Genomic DNA, 24,447 nt, shown 5'->3' with positions numbered 1-24,447 from the left:
CTCTGTATCGCTCCATGGTAAGACCGCATCTTGAATCCATTGTACCCCAATATTGACAGGGTAAATGTATCATCAGGACACGCTAGAGAGATAAAGTTCCTAGATGGAATAAATGATAGCTTTATGGAGCAATTGGTTCAGGAACCAATGAGAGAGGGAACAATTTTAGATCTAATTCTCAGTGGAGCGGTAATGGTGATGGGGCCGCTTGGCAATAGTGATCATAATATGATCAAATTTGAATTAATGACTGGAAGGGGGACAGTAAGCAAATCCATGGCTCTCGTGCTAAACTTTCAAAAGGGAAACTTTGATAAAATGAGAAAAATTGTTAGAAAAAAACTGAAAGGAGCAGCTACAAAAGTAAAAAGTGTGCAGGAGTCATGGTCATTGTTAAAAAATACCATCCTAGAATCACACTCCAGATGTATTCCACACATTAAGAAAGGTGGAAAGAAGGCAAAACGATTACCGGCATGGTTAAAAGGGGAGGTGAAAGAAGCTGTTTTAGCCAAAAGATCTTCATTCAAAAATTGGAAGAAGGATCCAACAGAAGAAAATAGGATAATGCATAAACGTTGGCAAGTTAAATGTAAGACATTGATAAGACAGGCTAAGAGAGAATTTAAAAAGAAGTTGGCCGTAGAGGCAAAATCTCACAGTAAAAATGTTTTTAAATATATCAGAAGCAGAAAGCCTGTGAGGGAGTCAGTTGGACCATTAGATGATCAAGGAGTTAAAGGGGCACTTAGAGAAGATGAGGCCATCGCGGAAATATTAAATGATTTCTTTGTTTCGGTATGGGGAGTCCAGTCCTGGAGAAGGTTTTCATGGGTAATGATTCAGATGGACTGAAGCAAATCACGGTGAACCTAGAAGATGTGGTAGACCTGATTGACAAACTGAAGAGTAGTAAATCACCTGGACTGGATGGTATACACCCCAGAGTTCTGAAGGAACTAAAAAAAATGAAATTTCAGACCTATTAGTAAAAATTTGTAACTTATCATTAAAATCATCCATTGTACCTGAAGACTGACCAAACACCAAGAAGATCCTGGGTACTTGCCAGGTTCTTATGGCCTGGATTGGCCACTGTTGGAAACAGGATGCTGGGCTTGATGGACCCTTGGTCTGACCCAGTATGGCATTTTCTTATGTTCTTATGCTACTGATGCAATTAATAGCAGTGGCTATTCCCTAAGAAAACTTGATTAATAGAAGTTAATGGACTTCTCCTCCAAGAACTTATCCAAACCTTTTTTGAACCCAGCTTCACTAACTGCACTAACCACATCCTCTGGCAACAAATTCCAGAGCTTAATTGTGCGTAGAGTGAAAAATAATTTTCTCCGATTAGTCTTAAATATGCTACTTGCTAACTTCATGGAGTGTCCCCTAGTCCTTCTATTATCCGTAATTGTAAATAACTGATTCACATCTACTCGTTCAAGACCTCTCATGATCTTAAAGACCTCTATCATATCCCCCCTCAGCCGTCTCTTCTCCAAGCTGAACAGCCCTAACCCTCTTCAGCCTTTTCTCATAGGTGTTGCGACTGTCGCTGCCCAACGGCTTCACTCCACCTACCTTTTCCTTCCAACTCCAAATGGACTGTTTCTGCTAATGGGGTACCCGCTCCTCGGAGGCCTCATTGTTACTTTCAGGTCACTATCAAGTAACTGGTATTCGCTCCTCGAGGGCCCATGTTCCCTGACTCACTGCCTGCATCTATCTCCTCTTCTACTTGGAAGAATTCGCTACAGACAACATCAGTGAGTATTACTATCATCTACTCCTCAGAGCTGTCTTCCTGGTGTTTGGGTAATTGCCAGGTTCTTGTGGCCTGGTTTGGCCTCTGTTGGAAACAGGATGCTGGGCTTGATGGACCCTTGGTCTGACCCAGCATGGCAATTTCTTATGTTCTTATGTTCTTAGTCTTATCAGCAGAGACCATAAATCATCCAAAGTGAACCACTGGGGACTTGATAAGCAGAGGACTACACCTGCTGATCTTTGGGTACCAAGAGAGCCTGCGATCATTCTTCTCCCATAATACCTACTTGCTTTCCAGAACTTGTGGCCAGCAAATTCCCTATCTTGATCTCCAACAAAGCTTCTCTCCCTTCCCCAGCACTGATATAACTTCTCAGCATGAGATCACAGCTGGGTAAATTCCTTTTTTTTTTTTTTTTTGCCATCATCTACTGTTGCTATGTAAAATCAGGGTGATGATGAACATCCACCATAGAGAGGATGAGCACAACAAGGTCCCATGGGGGGCTATTCCATTTAAAATTGTGAGTTATGCTAGAACAACTCACTGTTCAGAAATTTATCTTTTCTCTACAAATCAGGGTGGGTCATGAGCTACCTCATGGTTATTATTGACCCTCCATTCAGTGCAGATTTGGCAAAAACAATTGTAGCGGACCCCACGGTCATGTACCAGTAAGTCCTGGGTGATAAGTATCCGCTAGTTAGGGCACGATGAATTGTAGGGGGCAGGTTACATACAAATACAGCCCCATCTTCTCTGGGGTCTGGAATTGCTGTCCCCCTGGTGAACACACATAGCAGTGCTCTGTCCAGAGATGGAAGGGCAGTCCCTTGTGGTTTGTTCAAGTGTAGGAGGTAGTTAGGCGTTTAGCTTTTATTATTTTGCAGGCCCAGTCAGAGGATCCAAGGAAGCCTTGCTTGGTTGTCCTGACCAGGGTCGAGAGGGATCTTTCCTTTCCAGTCCATTCACTGGCTGGTCTGGATTTTTCCCTCTGGATACATTTTTTGGATTTAACCTTTTAAGTAGTAAGAGCCTTACTGGAGCCTGTACATGTCCTGGGCCCAGAGAAGGTGGTCACCTGAGGCTGTGCAGGTTAGGGAGGACTTGTCCTCCATACCCTCTACAAGGAAGGGGGTACCAGTGACTTGCTATAAGGACACACTCCAGTTTTTGGAAAGATTTGGTTTTAAAGATCCAGGAGGGAGTTCTGAATGCCCTTCCTTCCTGACTGGAGCAAAAGAGTGTCCTGCTTCAGGGGATCCCTCCCATCGGGGATCAACAACAGAAAAGATGAAAGGAATGCGTCCTAAATAAAGAAACTTGAGAAATCAATTAACTGTGAGTAAAGGCAAAGCCTGCCGCCCTTGAAGACACCCATCCAGTGATTGCACAACCCCTGGAGAGAGAGAGAGAGTGTTTATCTCCCTGTGCAGAGGCAATAACTTTCTATCCTTGCTTGAAGACACCCATCCAGTGATTGCACAACCCCTGGGGAGAGAGAGAGAGAGTGTTTATCTCCCTGTGCAGAGACAATAACTTTCTATCCTTGCTTGTTGGAAGGGGTATTTCTGCCCAATCTAAGGGACTCTATTTTTCTAAGCCTTGGAAAGTAGACGTTCCCCTGACTCTGTTGCTAGACGTTCCTGCACAGATTGAGGAGGACACTGTAAAAGGAAAGATTCTGTTCTGCTATGGATAGCGTGTTGTGCCATCTAGGGGCGGATTGGCCTATCTTGGGATATGGCATCCTCTGGTCGCATTGGTCACATGGTCTTCATCTCAGCTCCTGCTGAGAAAGGTTGCCGTGGAACAAGGCCTTTGGTGGGGCCGGGACAGAATCCAACCTTTTCCAGCCTGAGGGAGATCCCGGCAGGGCCGAATGGAGCCCAGCAAGTCACTGCCCAAAGGAGGTCTCAGCGGGGCTGTGACGAAGCCCAAACTGAGGTGGACCAAGGGAGGTTTTTGACAGACCCACGACGGAGCTGCGACGGAGCCTAACCTGCTGCGGCCAGAAGAAAGGCCTATGGCCTGGGCTCAGCAGAAAGACACATCTTGCGGGAGCAGGGCTGCCTCTTCCCATCTCTCCTCCTGCACTAAATAAGGAGCATCGTGAGTGCAGCCAAGGCCCAGAAGAAAGGAGGATGCCTGAGAGGGAGGTGTGGTTATGTGTGTGTGTTTGTGTAAGAGAAAGAGCTTGTGGGTAGACATGAGAGAGAGCTCCTGTATGTGTATTTGAAAGAGAGAGAGCACCTGCATGTGTGCATGAAGGAGTGAGAGTCTGCATGGATATATGAGAGAGACAGAGAGAGCACCTGCATGTGTGCATGAGGGAGTGAGAGTCTGCATGTGTGTATGAGAGAGACAGAGAGAGCACTTGCATATATGCATGAGGGAGTGAGAGCATGCATGTGTGTATGAGAGAGACAGAGAGAGCACCTGCATGTGTGCATGAGGGAGTGAGAGTCTGCATGGATATATGAGAGAGACAGAGAGAACACCTGCATGTGTGCATGAGGGAATGAGAGTCTGCATGGGTGTATGAAAGACAGCCTGCATATGTGCATGAGAGTGCCTGTGTGCATATATGAGAGAGAGTGACTTCATGTGTATAAGAGAGAACACCTGCATGTGACTGGGAGCTGCATGTGGATGAGAAAGAGAGAAAGTGCACCTGCATGTGGGCATGAGGGAGTGAGAGTCTGCATGGGTGTATGAAAGAGAGCCTGCATATGTGCATGAGAGTGCCTGTGTGCATATATGAGAGAGAGTGACTTCATATGTATAAGAGAGAACACCTGCATGTGACTGGGAGCTGCATGTGGATGAGAAAGAGAGAAAGTGCACCTGCATGTGTGCATGAGAGCCTTCAAATGTGTATAAGAGACAGAGCCTGCATGTGTGAGCTGGCATGTATGTATGAGAAATAGAAACATCCTGAATGTGTGTGTGAGAGCCTGCATGTATATGAGAGAAAGAGTGCCTATGTGTCTGAAGGAGAGAGAGAGAGAGGATAAAGATGTTATGGCCCCTTTCACTCAAATCCACAACAATCTCTGAGAAATCAAAAGATGCTAGGTAGTTATTTATTTAATGGTATGGAGAGCAGGAGATTTTTTAATTATTTAAGTTTTTATTATTTTAAATTATGGGTGTGTTATTTCATGTGTCTGCTGTTTTAAAATATTTTATTGGTGTTAGGGAAATACTAGAACAAATTTATATGACTTTTTAAATCATTAGCAGCCCAATATTGAAAGATGGCTATTTAAATAACTTGGCCAGATATAACTTATCTGATTAAATTACATAGTACATTCAGCAGCACAGCTATGTCACTGAATGTACACATATATATTTGTACTTAGTTGTATACGTTATAACCATCTCTTGGTTTTATTGTTTGATGTTTTGTGAGGAGTGATCATGTTTCTGTTTTTCCATTGTTGCACTGCATAATACATTTGTGGTTACCAGAGCATGTTTGTGAGCGAGAGAGAATGAGTGAGCCAAAGAGCACATGTTTGAGCAAGAGAAACTATTGAAGCCAGTGGGCCTGAGTGTGAGTGTAAAAGAGAGCGATTGAGCCAATGAGCATGTGAGAGCAAGAGCAAGTCAGTGAGCATGTATATGAGAGAGCATGATTGAGCCAGTGAGCATATGTGTGAACAACAGCTTCGGTATGGGACACAATGAGCATATTTGTGAGAGACAGCATGTGAGCCAGTGAGCATGTACGAGAGAGAGCAAATGATCTAGTGAGCATGTGTGTGAAAGAGATAACACTGGGAGGCAAGACATACTCTTAGCTTGCTCATTCTTTCCCCCCCAAATAACAACATGAGACCATATCTGGCATTCAAAACAGGCCGCAGTTTAATAAACATAACCCGAGCCCTGACATACAAGTGTAACATCATAACATTCCATAATAACAACCCCCCCCCCCCTTTCCCTCCATTTTCTCCCTCCTTGTTGCCCCTACCACCTTGCCCCAGTGGTAGAGCAAATACCCACCCCTTTCCCCCGCTTCCCCTGCCTCACCACAAGCGAAGGAAAGCCCTAGCCCAGAGCTATAGCCCCACAGCTCATAGGCTGTTACGCTTGGGCTCCGGTCAGGAGGCGTGAACACCACCCAGCAGGGTGGCTCCAGGTGGAGAGAGACAGGAAGCTAGAAACAGTGTCTGGTTCCAGGCTGGGTCAAGGCAGGCAGCAATAAGCAGTGTCTAGTTCAGGCTGGGTCAGAGCAGGCGGCAAGGAGCAGAGTCTAAGTTCAGGCTGGGTCAGGGCAGGCGGCAATGAGCAGAGTCTAAGTTCAGGCTGGGTCAGGGCAGGCGGCAATGAGCAGAGTCTAAGTTCAGGCTGGGTCAGGGCACAGTAAGCAGGGCAAGGCAGGTCAGAAGGCCCGTAGGCCACCCATACACAGAAGGCCCGTAGGCCACACACCATAAGTGGGGCAAGGCAGGTCAGAAGGCCCGTAGGCCACACACACACAGAAGGCCCGTAGGCCACACACCATAAGCGGGGCAAGGCAGGTCAGAAGGCCCGTAGGCCACACACACACAGAAGGCCCGTAGGCCACACACCATAAGCGGAGCAAGGCAGGTCAGAAGGCCCGTAGGCCACACACACACAGAAGGCCCGTAGGCCACACACCATAAGCGGGGCAAGGCAGGTCAGAAGGCCCGTAGGCCACACACACACAGAAGGCCCGTAGGCCACACACCATAAGCGGAGCAAGGCAGGTCAGAAGGCCCGTAGGCCACACACACACAGACAGAAGGCCCGTAGGCCACACACCAATAGCGGGGCAAGGCAGGTCAGAAGGCCCGTAGGCCAGGTGAGAACAACGAGGAAGGAGGCCCGAAGGCCGCGCAAGGCAAGGCAAGGAAAGGCCCGAAGGCCGCGCAGGGCAAGGCAGGGAAAGGCCCGAAGGCCGCGCAAGGCTAGAGCAGGGAGCCCAGGTGAGCTCGATGCCGAAGCACCGAGGCAACTGTCAGGCAGGGTTATAAGGACACACCCAGAGCACAGAGTGGACAGATAAGATGGACTGGGCCTGTCCGGAAAGCCAGCACTAGAGGGACCCCTGGTGGTGAGGCGGTTGCACTGCAGCCAAAACTGTAACATAGGCCTTCTCGTGCAGCGGCCCCCCCAACTTCACGAGTTGCCCCCCCCCTTGATACCCCCCCTTTAACATTACAATTCTTCCAAATAGCAACTCAGGCTCGGGTTCCCACCACAAACAAGGACGTCCTAAGCTGTCCTTGTTCCCCCAATGCGGCCCTAATCCCTTGCAATGACGCTCTCTAATCCTTCCTGTAAGGAATTATTAAAGAGATCCATCCCTACATCTGACAGGTGCACACCATCTCCTTGGAATAAACCCTCATCAACCGCCCACGCACTCATGCCTCACCCAGAAATCCCCCTCTCTAATTATCTATTTCTCAATTTGCCGGTTCATTTTTTTAACTCCCGAGTTCCATAAGATCTCGTGTCTGCACTTGAGCCGGACAATGATGTCTGACCACCCTATCCTAACCCTTGGCCATCGGATCCAATCTTGCGATAAATCTTTCTTAACATGTGTTACTAACTCCCTACAAGTCTTCTTGCCCACGTCATTGCCCCCTAAATGAATGAGGATAATTATCTGGGACTCCCGACATATCCACTCTTTCCCAAATGAATGGAAACAGCTCGTCCCAGACCATGCCCCTTTTACTGAACCACGCCACACTCCAGTTCTGCTGCTCGAGATCCAGATGTTCACCGTTCGGCCTTCCTAACGCCTGCCGCTGTGCTTGATAAATGAACGAGTGGCCCATGATCCAGGCACACCCTGTTCTCTGCATCTCACTGTATAACTCTGCAAAATAAAAGAAATCAGTCATTGTCCCTCCCTTTTGTCCCCTGTATAAGGCCACTCATCCTTCTGGAAGTCACAACCCTCCTTCGGCGAAGAGCTTATTGCACGTCTTTCTGGGTTTTTTTTTAATGCCCTCACATAGGACAGAAAAACCTTTGATTTCCACCTCCCAATGCTTTGTATACCAGCCCCGGATATCCCCCCTTCCACCGCAGAAGTCACCGCCCCTATTCTAAAAGAGTGCGAACTATAATTTGCTGTATCCCCTTCCATACTGTGAATTACCATGTGTAACACTCTCGTAAATTGGAACCTGGTTAATGACTGCCCATTTCAATGCACCAAAAAGGACCCTGCAATTGGAGGGTGACTCCTCACATATTGGTGCGTCAACTTGACCAGGCATACCGCCCCACTGGCTGCAGGGAGGAGCGTGATGATCTGACCTTTTCCTTTCTGATCCATTTTGGATTTCCGCAGGAACAACTCCACGTACTTAGGGTACACCCTGATGTGCTTTTCCAATTACCCTGGATCGTAGAAAGAGGCCTTAGACTTCGCCACCAACTCGTTGATGTGCATGGCCCTGAAAAAAGCTAGCAAAAATGCAGTCCTAAATAGCAACACTTCGTAATTAGACCAACACACAGCCGGCAACTACCCTATCAAAGAAATCAAATCCGTGTAACTGATGGGCTTCCTCCTATCACCTTCCCACTGCTTATCCCTCTGCCCCCTTCCAAAATTCGCTTTATCAGAAAGCTACACATCGGATTACCCCAACACTGTAACTTTTGAAAAAATGAAGACCCCGCTACCTGGACCCTCACCGTTGCCATGGAATAACCATTCCGCTTTGCCCATAATATGAATTGAACTAGACTCTTGTCAGGTAATGGCCCCCCCTTTCCATCCTGTAACCCACAAAAAACGAGCCACAGCATTTCTGCCTGAAATGTAAGCAGCCCACGTGGCCGGCGCCACAGACTGTCGGATCAGTCTCCACTCTTCTGCCTCCCCAGATTCCACAACTCCTTCGGGAAAGGTTCCGCCATCTCCTTTACATGTGGTGCCAGCTCTTGAAAAACCTTCCAGTGGAAACAAGAAAGAGCATCCGCAATTAGGTTCTGTACTCCTGGGACATGTCTAGCCCTGATGCTAACATTCCGCCACAAGCAACACATGATTAATTCCCGTAACAAAGAAGACAGTTTTACAAAATGAGCTGACAACCGATTTAGCACCTGTACAACACCCAAATTATCGCACCAAAAAACTACTCTTTGATTAGCTAACTGCTCTCCCCAAATTGCCATAGTTACCACCATGGAAAATAATTCCAAAAAAGTAATATTCTTTGTCAAGCCACTGTCCACCCAATCCGCCGGCTATGGTTCCGCTCACCATTGCCCTTGGATATTCACTCCAAAACCCATGGCACCAGCTGCGTCCGAAAATAACTCGAGGTCCTTATTAGCAACCTCCACTTCCAGAATCACCAAAATACCATTGAAGGAGTGCAGAAAAACTTCCCAAACCCCTAACTCCTCCTTAATTCGCCTGGTTAACCGAATATAATGATGCCCTGCCTTGATACCCCTTGTGGCTGCTGATAATCTCCTCAGAAATACCCTCCCCATGGGCAGAACTTGACAGGCAAAATTCAAGGACCCTATCAGTGACCTCTTATTCTCCCGCACCAACTCTCGTAATTAACGTACTTTGTTGTCTGGCAATCGAGAAACCAATCGAGTCCAACTCAATGCCCAAGAATGTTAACCTTGTACAGGGTCCCTCCATGTTTTCAGCTGCAATAGTCACCCCAAACTGCCTTGCCACCTCCAAAAATCCCTCTAACTGTAATTGACAAATACTGGATTCCCCCGCCCCCACAAACAAAAAATTGTCCAAATAATGTAACAACTGTGTACAACCTGTGTGCTGTTCCGTAACCCATTGCAAAAATGAACTAAAGAGCTCGAAATATGCACAAGATATAGTGCAACCCATGGGCAAACAACGGTTCACAAAATAATGCCCATCAAAGGAAAAAACTAACAATGAAAAGCTACTAGGATGAATTGGTAAAAGCCGGAAAGCCGACTATGTCGGCCTTCACCATCAGTGCCCCTGACCCAGCTTTTTGCACTAACGCCACTGCCTCGTCAAAAGAGGCATATTGTACCGTACAGTACTCCCTGGGAATGAAATCATTTACCGATGATCCCTTCGGAAAAGATAAGTTCAAAATCAGTCTGAATTTTCTCGGCACTTTTTTTGGAATAACTGCCAACGGGGCAGATGCATACTCCAAAAAGAAGGCTCCTCGAATGGCCCTGCTACCCTCCCCAACTGCAACTCCCCCTCCAGCTTATCCCGAGCTATCCCAGCCAATTGAGCCACAGACTTCGCATTGCGTACCCTCCCTCCGTACCCCAGCCCCATATTTGGTATCACAAAACCCTCCTTAAAACCCCAAAACAATAACTGCGCAGTACGCCGATCTGGGTAATGCTGGAACCACTCCTGAAACGCTGCCAACATCACCGGAGAATCTGCTTTAACTAAGACAACGTCACTGCTTGCCCTCTTTTGCAAAGGCAGGGACAGTACTCTGCGAACACTTGGACGCTGGGTGAGCCGCGTTGCAATTGGCACAGGCTTGCCGGAACTTACAATCTGGGAAGAGACACGTGACTCTATTGAATCGCCAACACATGTCCGAACTCCCACCGGCTCCCTTCCCACCTGCTCCCACTTTAACCCCGGACCCTGATCCGCGAAAGGAACTACTCCCCTGGGCACCACTTCTGGCTCCTACCCCACCACTAACTGCCCTGCTTCCACTCCTCCTAGTATTTCCCACACTCTTCTTGGTCATTTGCGTCAAGCACAAACTGATGTCTTGAATGCCCCATGACATATGTCTATTCCCAGCCATCTTATCCCTAAACGTCTCATCATAATTGAAAGCCCCTAATATGCTATCTCTGTACGACAGCAATGCCTCATATTGTGTAGGCTGGAAATGTCCTACTATGCTAACCAAATGGAAGAAACCTCGCACCCAATTTACAATATTCATAGAGATCTTAGGCACCCCAGAATTCTTCTTCCCCTTCTTCTTCCCCTTTTTCCTCTCTTTCCTACCACCCCTCCTGCCCTCCAAAAGTTTAAAAATATTGACATATTTTCTTTTGCAAATTCTTCTCCTCAATTTACTTGGGACCTCCTCCCATAACTCTGTCATCGACGCCAGAGCCAGATGCCTTGGACCCACCTCCCCTTGCAGGCCTGCACTAATCATCCCACTGGAAAATGACGTGGAAGAAGAAGAGCTGGAATCCGATTCAGATGTAAACGCACTTGACTTCTTTCTCCTTTTTGCCACACCCACTCCCTGCTTGCCCCCTGACAATTGTAACTCACCAGCCTCCGTTCCTTGTCCCATCTCTGCGTTTGCTTCCATTCTGGCCGCACCGCCCATCACTGCACTCTGCCTCCCTCTTGACGCACTCTGCGAAGGACAACTCTCTCGCCAAGCTTCGTGTCTCAATGTGACCGGCATCTCCATCACGTCATCATCTGTGAAAACATATTCACAGGCTGCAATACCCTCCTCATGCCTTTTTTCCCGTTGGTCCCATAAACCCTGTACACTTTTCCCAGCCCCTTCAATTTGTCGCCAGAGGCCCTCACAAAATCACCGCTCACCTCACGTACCCCACTGGGAGCCGAACCCTTGCAACCTTTTCCCTCTCCACCCTCCGCCAGGTAGGCCATCCTCCAAAACTGGTGGTGGCTACTGTGTCTCTCCCGAAACCGTTCTTGGGAATTGGCTTCGAACTGTCCATACCTTCGCCTCAACCTAGATTGCTCCCCGGTCTCAACACTGCTTCAGCCCACGCACTTCGCCGCATACTCTCTAAGGGGACTGACCAGACCTCTGTACCCCGTCCCCTCCCATCATTGGACCCGCCTTTTCTTGTCCGGCTGATGCTCTTCTTAACCTGCACTTCGCCTGTGCCGCTGATGTCTCTGCACCTCCCTTTGCCGTGGAAGCTGGCAGCCACCTGCCTGCCCCCAGTAAGTGTTCCCCAAAACCCCTCCGTTCCCTTACCCCTCCCACATCTTTTTCCTTTACTCTTATCTCTCCTAAAACTAACCTCCCCGCTATCTTCCCTGTCCCACTGGGAGACCTGCCTCCCAGGCTGCACTTCACGCATAGTAGCTGTAAACTGGGACCTGATAGGTGAATCAGAATCCCTGCCCGAAGCAGTCAGGGAAAGGTCTAAGGGGGCTAACTCCTCTCTGCTCTCAAGACCCGCGGCGGACATCACAGGCATGGGGCCCACCTCAGGCCCGCTCTCGCCGGAACTCGTATCGGGGGACCTGGGACCGGGTACACTTGCCTGCTCCTGCACCTCGCTCCTCTGCAAGGCCGAGCACACTCGACCCACCACTCCCCGCTGGCGACCGACCCCAGAGAGAGGCGACGCTCTCTAACTTTAAGACGCTCCTTGTTCTCTCCCTCCGCACACAGCATGCTTCGCTCTCCGGAGCCCGCCTCCCCACACCTCCAGAAAACGACTGCACCGGCAATCCGTGTCTGCGGCACTAATTGTTATTATTTTATTATATTGTTATTTTTATCCGCTGATGGTATAGCTAAAACGGCCTGCTCTGAATTAACTTATACAAGCGAAACGCACGCGTGACACCCCAGCGAGCCAAAGTCCTACCGCTCCCGCCGCCTGCCCTGAGAAAGTGGCACCACAACCCCTCACGTCATCCTTACTCCTCCCCAGCCAATCCTATCGCTGGATTCAAATAATTCAGCAATGGCCGTCTTTCTTTTCCCCACCACCCGCTATCCTATTGGGCCTCCCTCGTGCTTCCAATACGCATGCTCACTCCTGCATTATGCTCGGCCGGTCCTATATAAGGGAGTTTGTATGAGAATGAAAATTGTGTTAGACAGAGAAGAAAGCTTGTGCATATCTCCCACCCCTTATTAATCAATGACAATCTCAGGGTGACTGCAACCTAAAGTTCCCAGGTACAGACAGGAGGGGATTTATTTATTTTTAATTTTAATTATTGGATGTTGTTTGCTGTGTCTGCTAGTTTGAACTATTTTATTGATGTTTGGGAAATTTAAAAAACTGTTCTTTTCATGAGCTGTTTTGAAATATTTATTCTTTTCATGAGCTTGGTTTTACTATTACTGTTGATGCTTTATATTTCTTGATGTTATTGTTTGATGTTTAGTGAGGAATGATATTTGTTTTTCCTTTCCATGCAGAGTCTGGCTTGTTGCGGTTTCAAGTTCAGTTTTTGTCTGTGGGTTTCGATTTATACTTTATAATCTCTTCATTGTATATTTTGGGAGGGTCTGTCTGTATTCTACATGTGTGACTGAGGTGAGGTATTTTGCTAGCCCGTAGTAATGCTTCCTCCAAGACGTGACTAGGTGTGTACACATTTTTTTTCGTGTGAGCAACAATTTTTAAACCAACAATATTTAGCGCCAACATTAGTGTTCCATTTCTGTATATAGCACAAAGAAATATTTATGAGAGTGGTCATGTAAAACCTTGTGAGCAATGTTCTAAAATGTATGGGCAATCGCTCATGCACTCACCTTAGGGGAACTGTGCAGGGATCTGTAACAGCTTGGCTTGTTCTGTGTTAGGGTTTAATGTTATATTTGCAGTGTTGCCTTTTCATAGGTAGGGGTATTACTGTTTGAGTGCTGGCAGTTAGTGCTGTTTTCGTATGGGAGGTTTACTATATTGTAATCCAGTTTACACAAAGCTTTCTGAAGGCTGAGCTCACACCCAGCAGCCATTACACTAAGCTGTAAAACCATATGTTTGCAGAGTTTTCTGGTTGGTGCCATAGTAGTGCATGTAAATAATATACATGTTATACATGATATTTTTACCTTAGAAGACCATACTTTGAATGTTCATTTTCATGTAAAATATGTTATTATACATTACCCTTGCACCAGCCCTGGCTGCAGTGGCTTCATGAGAGAAAGCAGGATTCCCATCTGGAGCCGGGCTAGTGACTCTACCTCGTCTCGGCCAGGGCTTAGGTTTTTCTTTTTATAAGCCCAGGGAAGAGTACGGATCACTTCTGGTCTTCTATCCCCAGGAGTAGGTAAGCAGAGTCAAGCCTGGGGAGCCATAAAATCAGCAGAAGGTGTAGCCTGCAGTCAGTGGGAATGCACTGGAGGGGTGGGAGGGTGGTGGAGAAGTGGATGCACAGGAAGGGAGAGAGTGAGCCGGGAGGAGGTACCAGTGGGGTGTTGGGGAGGCTTCTGCCTGAGGTGAGTGGACTGAGCAGTTAGCTGTGGAACCAACAAGTCTCAGAGTGGGACTGGTGCAGAATGAAATGGGCTGGCAGAAGCAAGAACTGGAAACTATGATGCGGTAGTGCACAGTGTGAGCAGATAAGCACCAGCACAACAGTAGCGTGTTACAGAGAGTCTGGCTCTGTGTCACACAGCACGTGATAAATACCTATTCATACATTTTGTGTCAGAGACAGTGGGGGTGTGTGTGGTGTCTCTCTCTGACACAGACACACACACACTCACTCGCAGTGTGTGGCTTTATCTGTGTGTCTGAGAGAGAGAGAGTGTGGCTCTGTGTCACACAGCAAGTGATAAATACCTATTCATACATTTTGTGTCAGAGACAGTGGGGGTGTGTGTGGGTGTCTCTCTCTGACACACACACACACACACACACACACACACACTCACTCGCAGTGTGTGGCTTTAACTGTGTGTCTGAGAGAGAGAGTGTGTGTCAGTGTATATGTGCCAATAAAGCTTCTGCAGTCTATAAATCTGTTTGTGTGACCGAGCACGTGTGTGTGTCTGGCACGGGCTGGCAGTGCAGTTGTCTCATTACTTTCACTAGTTCAAGAGCTGCTTGGTTGGCCAGACCAGGATATGCCTGTGTGTATGTTAATGGATTTGAATGGATGGAACAGGGTCTGCAGCTTTGTTTACTCACTGCTGCTCTAGAGTATGCGCTATTTCTTAGCTATTTAGGAAGCATGTGATATTTATTTTGGAGATATTTAGGCTTAATTCTGCCAGGTTCCAAAGTCGACTTGGCATGCTTTAGGGAGCTGCTGATACTCATGCTGCAGAGAAAGTGCACGAGAGAGTCAGATAACCTATAGGCTGGCTTTGAAAAAATCCGCCAGTAAAGATTTAATTTCGACACTAACACAGTGCCTCCAGTGATTTTATTTGGCACCTACAGCACACATAGGGACAATCAAGTACCTCTTTCCCCAGAGTCAAGAACCAGGACACACGGGAGCCACCCTTAGCACTCAGGACCTTGGCAAAGGATCCAGGCCCTGGAAAGAAGAATCAGTGTTCGGGCTAATCTAGGAAGGTTCCAGCCCCAAAGAGTAAAAGAAATAATTTTATGGCTGTATCTGGTAGCAATCCACACCCGGGGAAGGGGAATACACAGCACATGGGAGACGTAAGCTATCATTGGCCATCAGTGGCACATTTAGATATAACACAAGCTATTTTTATTGAAACTAAACTACATGAGGGATTAATGATTAACATTAATTTAACCCCTTGCTATCAGTGCTGTGCTTCTGCTTACTCCTATGAACACAGTTCCTGCACTGTAAGATATCTTGTTACATGGTATATGCTCATGTAGCCTGTCCCTTCCTGATGAGCTACTATAGATACAGAACCTGTCCAATCTCAGCTTCTACTCTCACACTCTTGAATCTTAGCATCCTCCATGCCTATTACAATCTTCCTTGACTCCTGTCACTGTGTTGATCTCCACCACTTTCCCTGAGGTGGCGGCAGGGCTGCTGTACAAGTCTACCAGTATTTTAGAGAAAAAAAAAATGTCCTTGTTATTCTTGGGTCTGCCCTGTTTGAGTTTCGTTTTATGACTCCTTGTTCCTGTGCTTCCTTTCTGTGCCAGTAATATGGATTTGAACTGTCTGCCAATTAAAGTAGGATGTGAAGAGAAACTCCTCCCAGATCTTTAATTTTTCTAACTATTAAACGGTGCAAACTGGTCTATCTTGTTCACTCCTATCACTGGAGAGAAGCTGCATGAGAGAGAGAAGAGATAAAACGTAAGTGAGCGAGAAATGGTAGATATGGGCTGAAATTTGAAAGAAGTGCAATGGTTCCTGTCCTCTTAATAGCAAAGAATAGGCCTTAATATTCTGGTAGTGATGGGAATCTTCAAGCAAAGGGAGATTCAAGGGGAGTTAGTGCTTTCTGTGATTGATATCCTAAGGGCTGGTCAGTAGTCACGGGTTGAGTACTGGAAGGGGTCTGGCAAGGTAAGTTTGAGTTGGAGATCTCTGGTGTTGTGGAAGAGGAGTGTGGAAGTGAGTGGTGCTGGACGCAGGGAGCTGTAGCCTGGCCTGGGCTTCCAGGGTGAATCCAAGGACGAGGAAGAACATTTCTGCAAGAAGAGGCATGGTCCTGGGAACTTCAGCCTCTAGAAGTAATTGGGCCGACGATCTGTCTTGGGGGCCATTCTTCTGGCTCTGAGTACACTAAGGAATTTGTAGAAAGACTCTGTGCTTCCCACCTGGGGCTCAGAAGGGAAAAGCTTGTGTGGGGAGGGCCCTGCCTATGAACATTGCCTGCACACACCCGTGTGTGTTTTCAGAGTTTTTGAAAAACTCGTAAGCTGTCTTCTGACTATTGTACTTTTGTGAGCTTTGGATTTTCGTGTCTTTTAGACTTTGTTAACTGATTTCAGTAAACTCTTCTTCTGTTTGGAGCTTACTCTTTGCTATGCACTGCAGACCCTGCCGGTGACCTTGCAGGAGCATCCCTGCCCCCATCCCACAGAACCCATGAGCGGGGTCAGTGCCCTGCAGGCGTGGGACGCTAGCCCCATTCCCTGAAATGCAGGGGTCTTCTTCTCTTTCCTAACAGATGTTTGAACCCTCTTTCTTAAAGCGAGGTTCCTGCTAAAACGTTCTGTTTTCTGCTGTTGACTCTAGGAGCTTTGCTTCCTGCTACAAGGACATCATGGTGACGACAGTGGCAGTGATTGGAGCTGGGGCCAGTGGATTGACTGCCATCAAATGCTGCTTAGATGAAGGACTGGAGCCCACCTGCTTCGAGGGGAGTGATGACATCGGGGGGCTCTGGAGATACACGGTAAAAGGAGATGTTCACACTACGCTGGACCGAGTTAATGTCTTTAACGTTGGCTGGCTTTATCTGTGTGTCCTCGGGGTCCGTTGCACCTGCACATTCCCAAATCTTTACCTCTGTCAGGATTATATTTGAGTGTTCTGCGCCCAGACAAGCAAGGACCCTCTCATGCCTCCACCCCCCGCCCTGACCTACCCTGTCAGCGAGAGCAGTGCTTCTTACCTCCTGCTGGCTTAGTGCACGACTCTACCATTCCCTCCACCCTTCAACCACAGTACAGTTTATCCAGCATTAATACCTAAAGGGGTAATTTAAATACTTCTTACATTTTAATTAATTTGCATGTACATTAGCATTATTGTAGGAAATGGTGGCAATGCTAATGCACATGCAAATTTGATGCAGCAAGATTTGTAGTAGATATATGTTGGATAACACACATTTGCACTTTTAGAGTGTAATTTTAAAAAGCATTCACATGCTTAAAATTGGGTTTTACACATGTAATGCACTTTACCTATGTAAGTGGGTTTTGAAGATTGCAACTTCTCCCTAGGATAGTCATTCGTAAGTGCCCTTTACATGCCTAAATGTATTTTTAAACTAGCTTCAATAGGATATTACATTTCCAAATGTAACTCCTTTTAAAATTGCCCTTAAATGCATGCATTGATAACACACTTCAGTACATAGACACTAAATACCTTATTTAAACACCAAGCCTATATTTGGCTCTTGTAAAATTTTAATAGCACTGTAAAAAAAAAAAAAAAAAAAAAAAAGCAGATATTCACATGATGTTCAGTCAAATAAAAAAACATTTGGCACAGTTTAGGAGGAGGAGAAGCCACCATACTTAATGCTATCCACTCCTTGCACAGACCCGCCCACAAATGAAATACGTATGCACTTTTTATTAACCTTGGGCAGAACTCACATACAAATATATTGGCTGCTGCTTGAAGCTGTCATAAGTCGAACCAACGTTCGTTTGAGATTTATTTGTCTGAGATTGGTCTGCGTGAATAAGCATTTCTGTGTGCATGTCTGTGGATGGAGGGGAGAGAGCTAATAGGAGGTCTGTGGTGGCTTCTGAAAATCATTTTTGAAATTGTGGCAGTATTTTCTTGTTTGAACGTCATGTGAATATCTGCTTTCATGGTGGCTGATATTCAAGTTTTAAAAGAGGCAAATAAATATAAGCTTGGGGGTACATTTTTAAAAAAAAGCGCGAGCGCGTACTTTTGTTTGCGCACCAGGCACAAACAAAAGTACGCCGGATTTCAATAGATACGCGTGTAGCACCCCCTTGCGCGCACTGAGCCCTGCGTGCGCTGCCCGTTCCCTCCGAGGCCGCTCCGAAATCGGAGCGGCCTCGGAGGGAACTTTCCTTCCGCCTCCCCCCACCTTCCCCTTCCTTCTCCTATCTAACCCACCTCCCAGCCCTACCTAAATCCCCCTCCTAACCTTTATCCTGGAACTTACGACTGCCTCCAGGCAGTCGTAACTTGCGCGCGTCGAATGTCTGCTGGCGCGGCAGGCCCCGACACAGGCCGCTGTGTCAGGGCACTCGGCCACGCCCCTGGACTGCCCCGGACCGTCTCCATGCCCCCAAACACCCCCCCGAGCCGACACCACACCCCCTGGCCATGCCTCTTTTTGCAAGCCCCGGGACATACGCGCGTCCCGGGGCATGTGCGCGCCACCAAGCCTATGCAAAATAGACTCAGCACGTGCAGGGGCAGATTTCCTCAGGTTACGCACGTATGTTATGCACATAGCCTTTGAAAATCTGCCCATTGGTGTTTAAATAATTGGTTGGGGTAGAAACAACAGAGGGTAGAGGTAAATGGAATTCACTCTGAGAAGAGATAGATGATTGATGGTCCTAACGTCTGTCCTGTTCATGGGGATGCTGCAGCCTACAGATGTACTTCACAGCCTACTGATACTTCACGCATATCCAGCAGAGCTCTCTGCTTCAACAGCAGGGGAGAAGAAAAAAGGATTCGCACTCACAAAGCGGGGAGTAGCTGGCTTGTTATGGCGGTTACTACCCCAAACCAAATAAGCCTGATACTTCACTTTCAATGCATATCCTGCTTCAACGGCAGGGGAGAAGAAAAACTGATACTTCACGCATATCCAGCATAGCTCCCTGCTTCAACGGCAGGGGAGAAGAAAAACAACCAATAAGGGCTGAATAACACAGTCTGGGTAAAACAAATAAGCATGGGTGCAGCTTGCTTATTGCGGCGGTTACTTCCCCTACTACCCATAACTAATCAAGCTAGATATTTCACTTGGATGCAGCTCCATCACTGCTCTCTACATTAATGGTGGGGGTGGAAGGGAAATAGAACCAAAGAGCTAAGAGAAACAGATAAGTATGAGAAAAAAAATGTGAAGCTTGCTGGGCAGACTGGATGGGCCATTTGGTCTTCTTCTGCCGTCATTTCTATGTAGATGTGTAAAGCCTGGGTGGGATAAACCCCGGGTACTGGATCCAAGAGCACACAGTCAAGGATTGGACCCTTCTTGCCACAGTTCTTCAGGAGTGGTCCAAGGCTCCCTGTGGGGAGAGGCTTAGCTTCAAGGCACTTTTGCCTTTTAAATACCAAGTACTCTTAATGTCCCTTTGTAAACTGCATTGATGAGCTCCAAAATCTATAGAAGCAATAATCACACTGGAAAACTGAGGGGTTTCCAACTTAAATCCACTGATAGTTGATAAGATGAATGAAAAGGTCTTCACAGCTCATTGATGTTAAATCTGGTTGATAACAGGAAGTGGATGTTAATTCACTCCTCCTTCATGATGCAGCTGCTCTGGTACCAAGGGCATTCAGAAATAAAAAGATAAAACTCTTACTCAACAGGGGAAAACTAAGAGTCAGGAAGAATAGAAAAACATCCTTTTACCTTAATAAAAGCCAACTCTTCACAGGAAAAAACAAAACATGGAAGTCTTCTGCAGCAAGTCACCATCTGATCCACCTACAGAGCGTGAGGTGCAGAGCCGTAGAGTCTCCCCTACCTCCTGACTGTAACCTAGAAAGGGAAATCCTCTGAACTAGTGGTACCAGCGCTCTCACAGAAAGGCTCCCAAAACGGGTATTAAATAGAAAAATTATCCAAAGTGGTCAAACAAACTGGTTGTTTCCCAGAATGTCTGACTAAAAATCCACACCTTAAAATGGTGGCAGGGGTTTATATACTGCTAGAGCACACCATGAGGGAATCAAAACCATGAGGGAGTCAAAACCCCAAACTTTGCTCACTTATGTCTCTGAACCTCCCCAGCAAGTTAGTACACCTTCTGGTAAAGAAAACCAAAGGTTCCTTAGATATGTATGAATGCAACTGTTGCGCGTCCTGGCCTCGCTGGTGCCACGACCGGGCCTGCTCACCTCGGGCTTCCCTCCACGGGCTCCGTTCCGTCCTCTCTATCTGCAGCAGCCACCTCTCGGCGTCCCCAGCGCATGCCCCGAACGCCTCTGGCCTTGCAGGCCTCACAATGGAGCTCCCGCAGGGGCTCCGCGTCTTCGGCATTCTCAACCCTGCCCCTAGGTGCGCGGGCCACCAGCACTCCTCCTTTTAAAGGGCCCAGGGTGGGAACCTCGGCCCGGACGCCTCCTGATGACGTCACATAGCTCACTATATAATGCAAGGTCCTTCCCTCAGTTCCTCACCTTGGCAAACGGGTTGTCACACTTGTGTGAAGCTAGTTGCCGTCCTTCGTTCTTGCGTTCCTTGTTCCTGTGCTTGTTCCAGTGTTCCTGCATTGCTTGTTCCAGTGTTCCTGCGTTGCTTGTTCCTGTGATTGTTCCAGTGTTCCTGCATTGCTTGTTCCAGTGTTCCTGCGTTGCTTGTTCCAGTATTCCTGCGTTCCTTGTTCCTGGGCTTGTTCCAGTGTTCCTGCGTTCCTTGTTCCTGTGTTCCCGTGGTCCTTCCTGTGTCTCAGTGTCTGTTCCTGATTCCTGTTCCACGTTCTGCTACCCAGGTTGTACCCTCTTGGACTGATACACATTACTGACCTTGGCTTGTCTCTGACCATGCTTGGACTGATACCCGGTACTGACCACTGCTTTCCTCTGACCATGTTTGACCACTGCCTGGAACTGACCTCTGCTTACCTCTGACCACGTTTGGACCACTGCCTGGAACTGACCTCAGTTTGCCACTGACCACTCTCGGACGGATACCTGGAACTGACCCTTGCTTTGGCTGACCATGCTCGAACGGATACCCTGGCTTTGACCCTTGCGCTCCATTTGGACACTCTCTTTGCTTCTCCTGTGACCACCAGGCCTGCCTGCTCTGATGCTGCCAGCTGCCTCCTACAAGCTAGACCACTAGGCACTGCCTATCCTACCCGGAGGACCTTCAGTTCCTGCCTTGTACCCGTGGTCTCCGGTACTCTTTGTTCCGGTCTAGCTTGCCTATTCACCAACAACCATGCACCTCTACTCTTGGTGGGCACACCACTACCTCTCCGGGAGACCCTCAGAAGCCCACCTAAGTCCAGGTGGTTTGGGAATCCAAGGGCTCAAACCATGGAGCCCCCATATTGTTATTGGTGAAGCTCCAGCTAGCCTCTGTCTCCCTGTGTGCTCCGCCTCCTGGCAGCAGGCACCCTCCGGGATCCCTGAGAGAGCTATACCAATCCTGCGCCAGGCCAAGGGTCCACCTCCAGCGCAACAACAACTGGTTTATGTTTAAATTGCTACTGGTTTTGTAAGTTGTCTAGATCCTCTGACTGAACCCACAGAACCGCTCCATTCTTCCATTCTGGTGAGAAGGTGTGGTTAAGCGCCCGACACATAAGTTTGAGACTTCCTTCTCATCGCCTGGCTCCCAAGTATATTGGCCCGTTTCCAGACCTTCGAAAAGTGGGAGCAGTATCTTATCAGCTCGAGCTACCACATGCCATGGGTATCCATAACACATCCATGTCCCGCTGTTGAAGCCTTTGGTCCTCTCCTGGCAGTCTCGTAGAGTTCCTTCACCTCCACAGATCTCTACCGAACCAGACTCATCACTCCAGGTAAGAGAGGTCCTTGACATCCGTCGGCGTCGAAGTAAATGGGAGTACCTCTTTCTTAGCCTGGGAGGCTTATGGGGCCGAGGAGAACTCGTGTGAACCTTCCCACAACATTCTCGACAAATAACTCCTTAAAGCCTTCCATAGGACTTATCCTGACAAGCCACTGCCATGTAGAAGGAGGCCTTGAAGGGTGGGTACTGTTGCGTGCCCCGTCCGCACCTGGCCTGAGCATGGGCATGCTCATCTCACTAGCTCATCTGCAAGTCATGAGTCGGCCTCCCCAGTGGCATCTGCGAGCTCCCCTAGGCCTCGGCGTCCTGCAGCGGTGGTCGCCGGGCCTTCCACTGCGCACCAGGCCTCATGCTGGAGTTCGGCGTCTCCAGTGGCATTGGCCACGCCCCTATGCGCGTGCAGACCACCTGGCCTCTTGTAGGGCAAGGGTGGGTCCTAGCTCCTCGGCGCGCCCTGATTGATGGAACGATATAAGGAAGTCCCTGCCTGCACTTCCTTGCCTTGGCAATCGGGTCGGCACTGTATTGTGTTCTAAGTTTGCCTCCGCATTCACAGTCTTGTTGCAGTCTTGTTCCAGCATCCTACTGTTCCAGCATTGCTACAGTGTCCTTCTGTTCCAGCGTCCTTCTGTACCTGTGTAATACCCTTGGAATGTCTCTCTGGTACTGACCTCGGCCTGTTCCTTGACCTTCCTGTCTGCTGCCTGCATTCTGATCTCTACCTGCTTGTGACCTCATCTGACTTCCGGAACCTGACCTCTGCCTTGTTGACTACTCCTCGGACTGACCCTCGGATTCTGTCCTCGGATACAATTGACCATGTCTCCTGATTCTGGCTCTGTCCCTTGCCTTGTCATAGTCTATGCTGTTTGGGTCTTCCTTGCTTCTCCAGACCAGCGTACGTGAAATATGACCATGCTCCCTTGCTGTTCATGGGCACGCCTCTCTACTACCTCTCCGGGAGACCCTGCGAGGCCCACCTAAGTCCAAGTGGCCCTGGTACCTACGGGCTCCATCCGTGAGGACATCGGGCTTCCAGTGGTGAAGCTCATCCTAGCCTCTGTCTCCTCCTGTGCTCCACCCCCTGGGGGCAGGTGCCTCCTTATCCCTACTAGGGAGTCGTTCTCCACTCTCCAGGACAAGGGTCCACCTCCAAGTGCAACATTCTAAATATAGTTGGTTATCTGGGTACATGTACCCAAAAAACAAGATGTGTATATATTCAATAGGATGGCTAAAGTTATCTGAGTAAAATTATCTGGAAAATTTTGAGTACATTCAGCAGACTTGTCTCACTGGCTATTCCGATAACTTTATCCAGGTAACCTTGCCGCTCATGGTCCTACTGAATATGGGCTTATTGATATGCATGCTGTTGCCTCTGCCTATCCATTCACTCAGATTAGTTGGCTTTTTCCTTTGTTCCATTTTTGCCATTTTGCCCTGCACCTATGCGAACCCCTTATTCCTTATAAATCCTTTTATACCTTTTGACCTTCCTTCCCGATTCTCTTTGCATACCCTTGTCTATTGAAATCATCTGCTATATGCCCTAATTCTTTTTCAGATTCTTCCTTATGTATAAATAAAGGTCAACAAACAAATGGTATCCAAGTGAACTAACATGGCAGCAACATTATTTTATTCAAATTTTTTCTTCTATACTATCAAATCTTCCATATTGTCATTGGCCATGTGTCATGATCTTCCATTTTTTTTGCTGTTGGTTCATCTTTAGTCATCTTTGATGATTTTAGATTTATAATGATTTGCTGCCTACACTTAAGTCCCTATAGCCATGATTTTTCTTGTGTAGAATTTTGTTTATAGGCACCCGAGAAATAAAGCAATAAATAAAGTAGTTAATACAATTCAAATATTGGAGAGGAAGTGCACCCTAACATATAGATTTGTCATTCTTTCTTTAATTAAAAATGTCTCCTTTGCTTTAAAACATGGACTTTTTTGAACAGATAATTGTGTGATTTTTATATCTGATGCAGGAAGAGGTGGACGCAGGGAGGCCCAGCATCTATAGGTCTGTGGTCACTAATGGTTGCAAGGAGATGATGTGCTTCAGTGACTTTCCGATACCTGACCATTTCCCAAACTACCTAAGCCACTTCAAAGTAATGGAATACTACCGACTCTACGCAGAGCACTTTAATCTTTTACAATACATCAGGTTTAAGGTAAAAGGCTTTTAAATACGAATACGTGTGATGACTGTAGAATGGATCTAACCTGTCATTCTGCAATTTACCTCCCAGTCCTGGTAGAATTTTCCTCTGGAGAAATAAACAGAAAACCAAAACAATGAAGGAAAATCTGAAAGGTAGCTAGCTAGGTAACTAAGGCGTTATCTCACTAGAGACCCTTGGGCGATAATTGCCCTTTTCACAACAATCATCACATATATTTACTTCTGAGATACAGAAGCTATCTGGGGAGCAGGATTAGGTTGAGGAGGAAACCAACATATGTTGAATAGATTTTTTAATCTATGTATGGTGTGCTGTCCCCGTTCCACTGCCTACAGATACTCTTGTAGGC

At 47.4% G+C, this 24,447-nt stretch overlaps 1 protein-coding gene and 1 long non-coding RNA gene across 4 annotated transcripts in view; one reads left to right on the top strand and one right to left on the bottom strand.

Annotated features, from left to right (window-relative positions):
* The window catches only part of LOC115100245 (dimethylaniline monooxygenase [N-oxide-forming] 2-like), a 158,122-nt gene that overhangs the window by 94,858 nt on the left and 38,817 nt on the right, over nt 1-24,447 (top strand). The window contains exons 1-3 of one of the 2 annotated variants that reach the window (XM_029618612.1): nt 15,727-15,791; nt 16,680-16,839; nt 23,898-24,086. In XM_029618612.1, coding sequence (XP_029474472.1) covers nt 15,769-15,791; nt 16,680-16,839; nt 23,898-24,086 — 372 coding nt within the window. In that variant the 5' untranslated portion in view covers nt 15,727-15,768. Of the gene's footprint in view, nt 1-15,726; nt 15,792-16,679; nt 16,840-23,897; nt 24,087-24,447 lie in introns of those variants that run through there. The other variant, XM_029618613.1, reaches the window with a different exon arrangement.
* Nucleotides 7,726-24,447, bottom strand: part of LOC115100248 — a 31,622-nt gene continuing 14,900 nt past the window's right edge. Inside the window, exons 2-3 of one of the 2 annotated variants that reach the window (XR_003859007.1) lie at nt 11,076-11,231; nt 7,726-8,242 (exon numbers count right to left, since the gene is read on the bottom strand). This is a non-coding gene — a long non-coding RNA (uncharacterized LOC115100248). Of the gene's footprint in view, nt 8,243-11,075; nt 11,696-24,447 lie in introns of those variants that run through there. The other variant, XR_003859006.1, reaches the window with a different exon arrangement.

This window comes from Rhinatrema bivittatum, chromosome 10 (genome assembly GCF_901001135.1).
Source record: "Rhinatrema bivittatum chromosome 10, aRhiBiv1.1, whole genome shotgun sequence".
Lineage (NCBI taxonomy): Eukaryota > Metazoa > Chordata > Amphibia > Gymnophiona > Rhinatrematidae > Rhinatrema > Rhinatrema bivittatum.
This window is presented reverse-complemented; position numbering and strand designations above follow the sequence as displayed.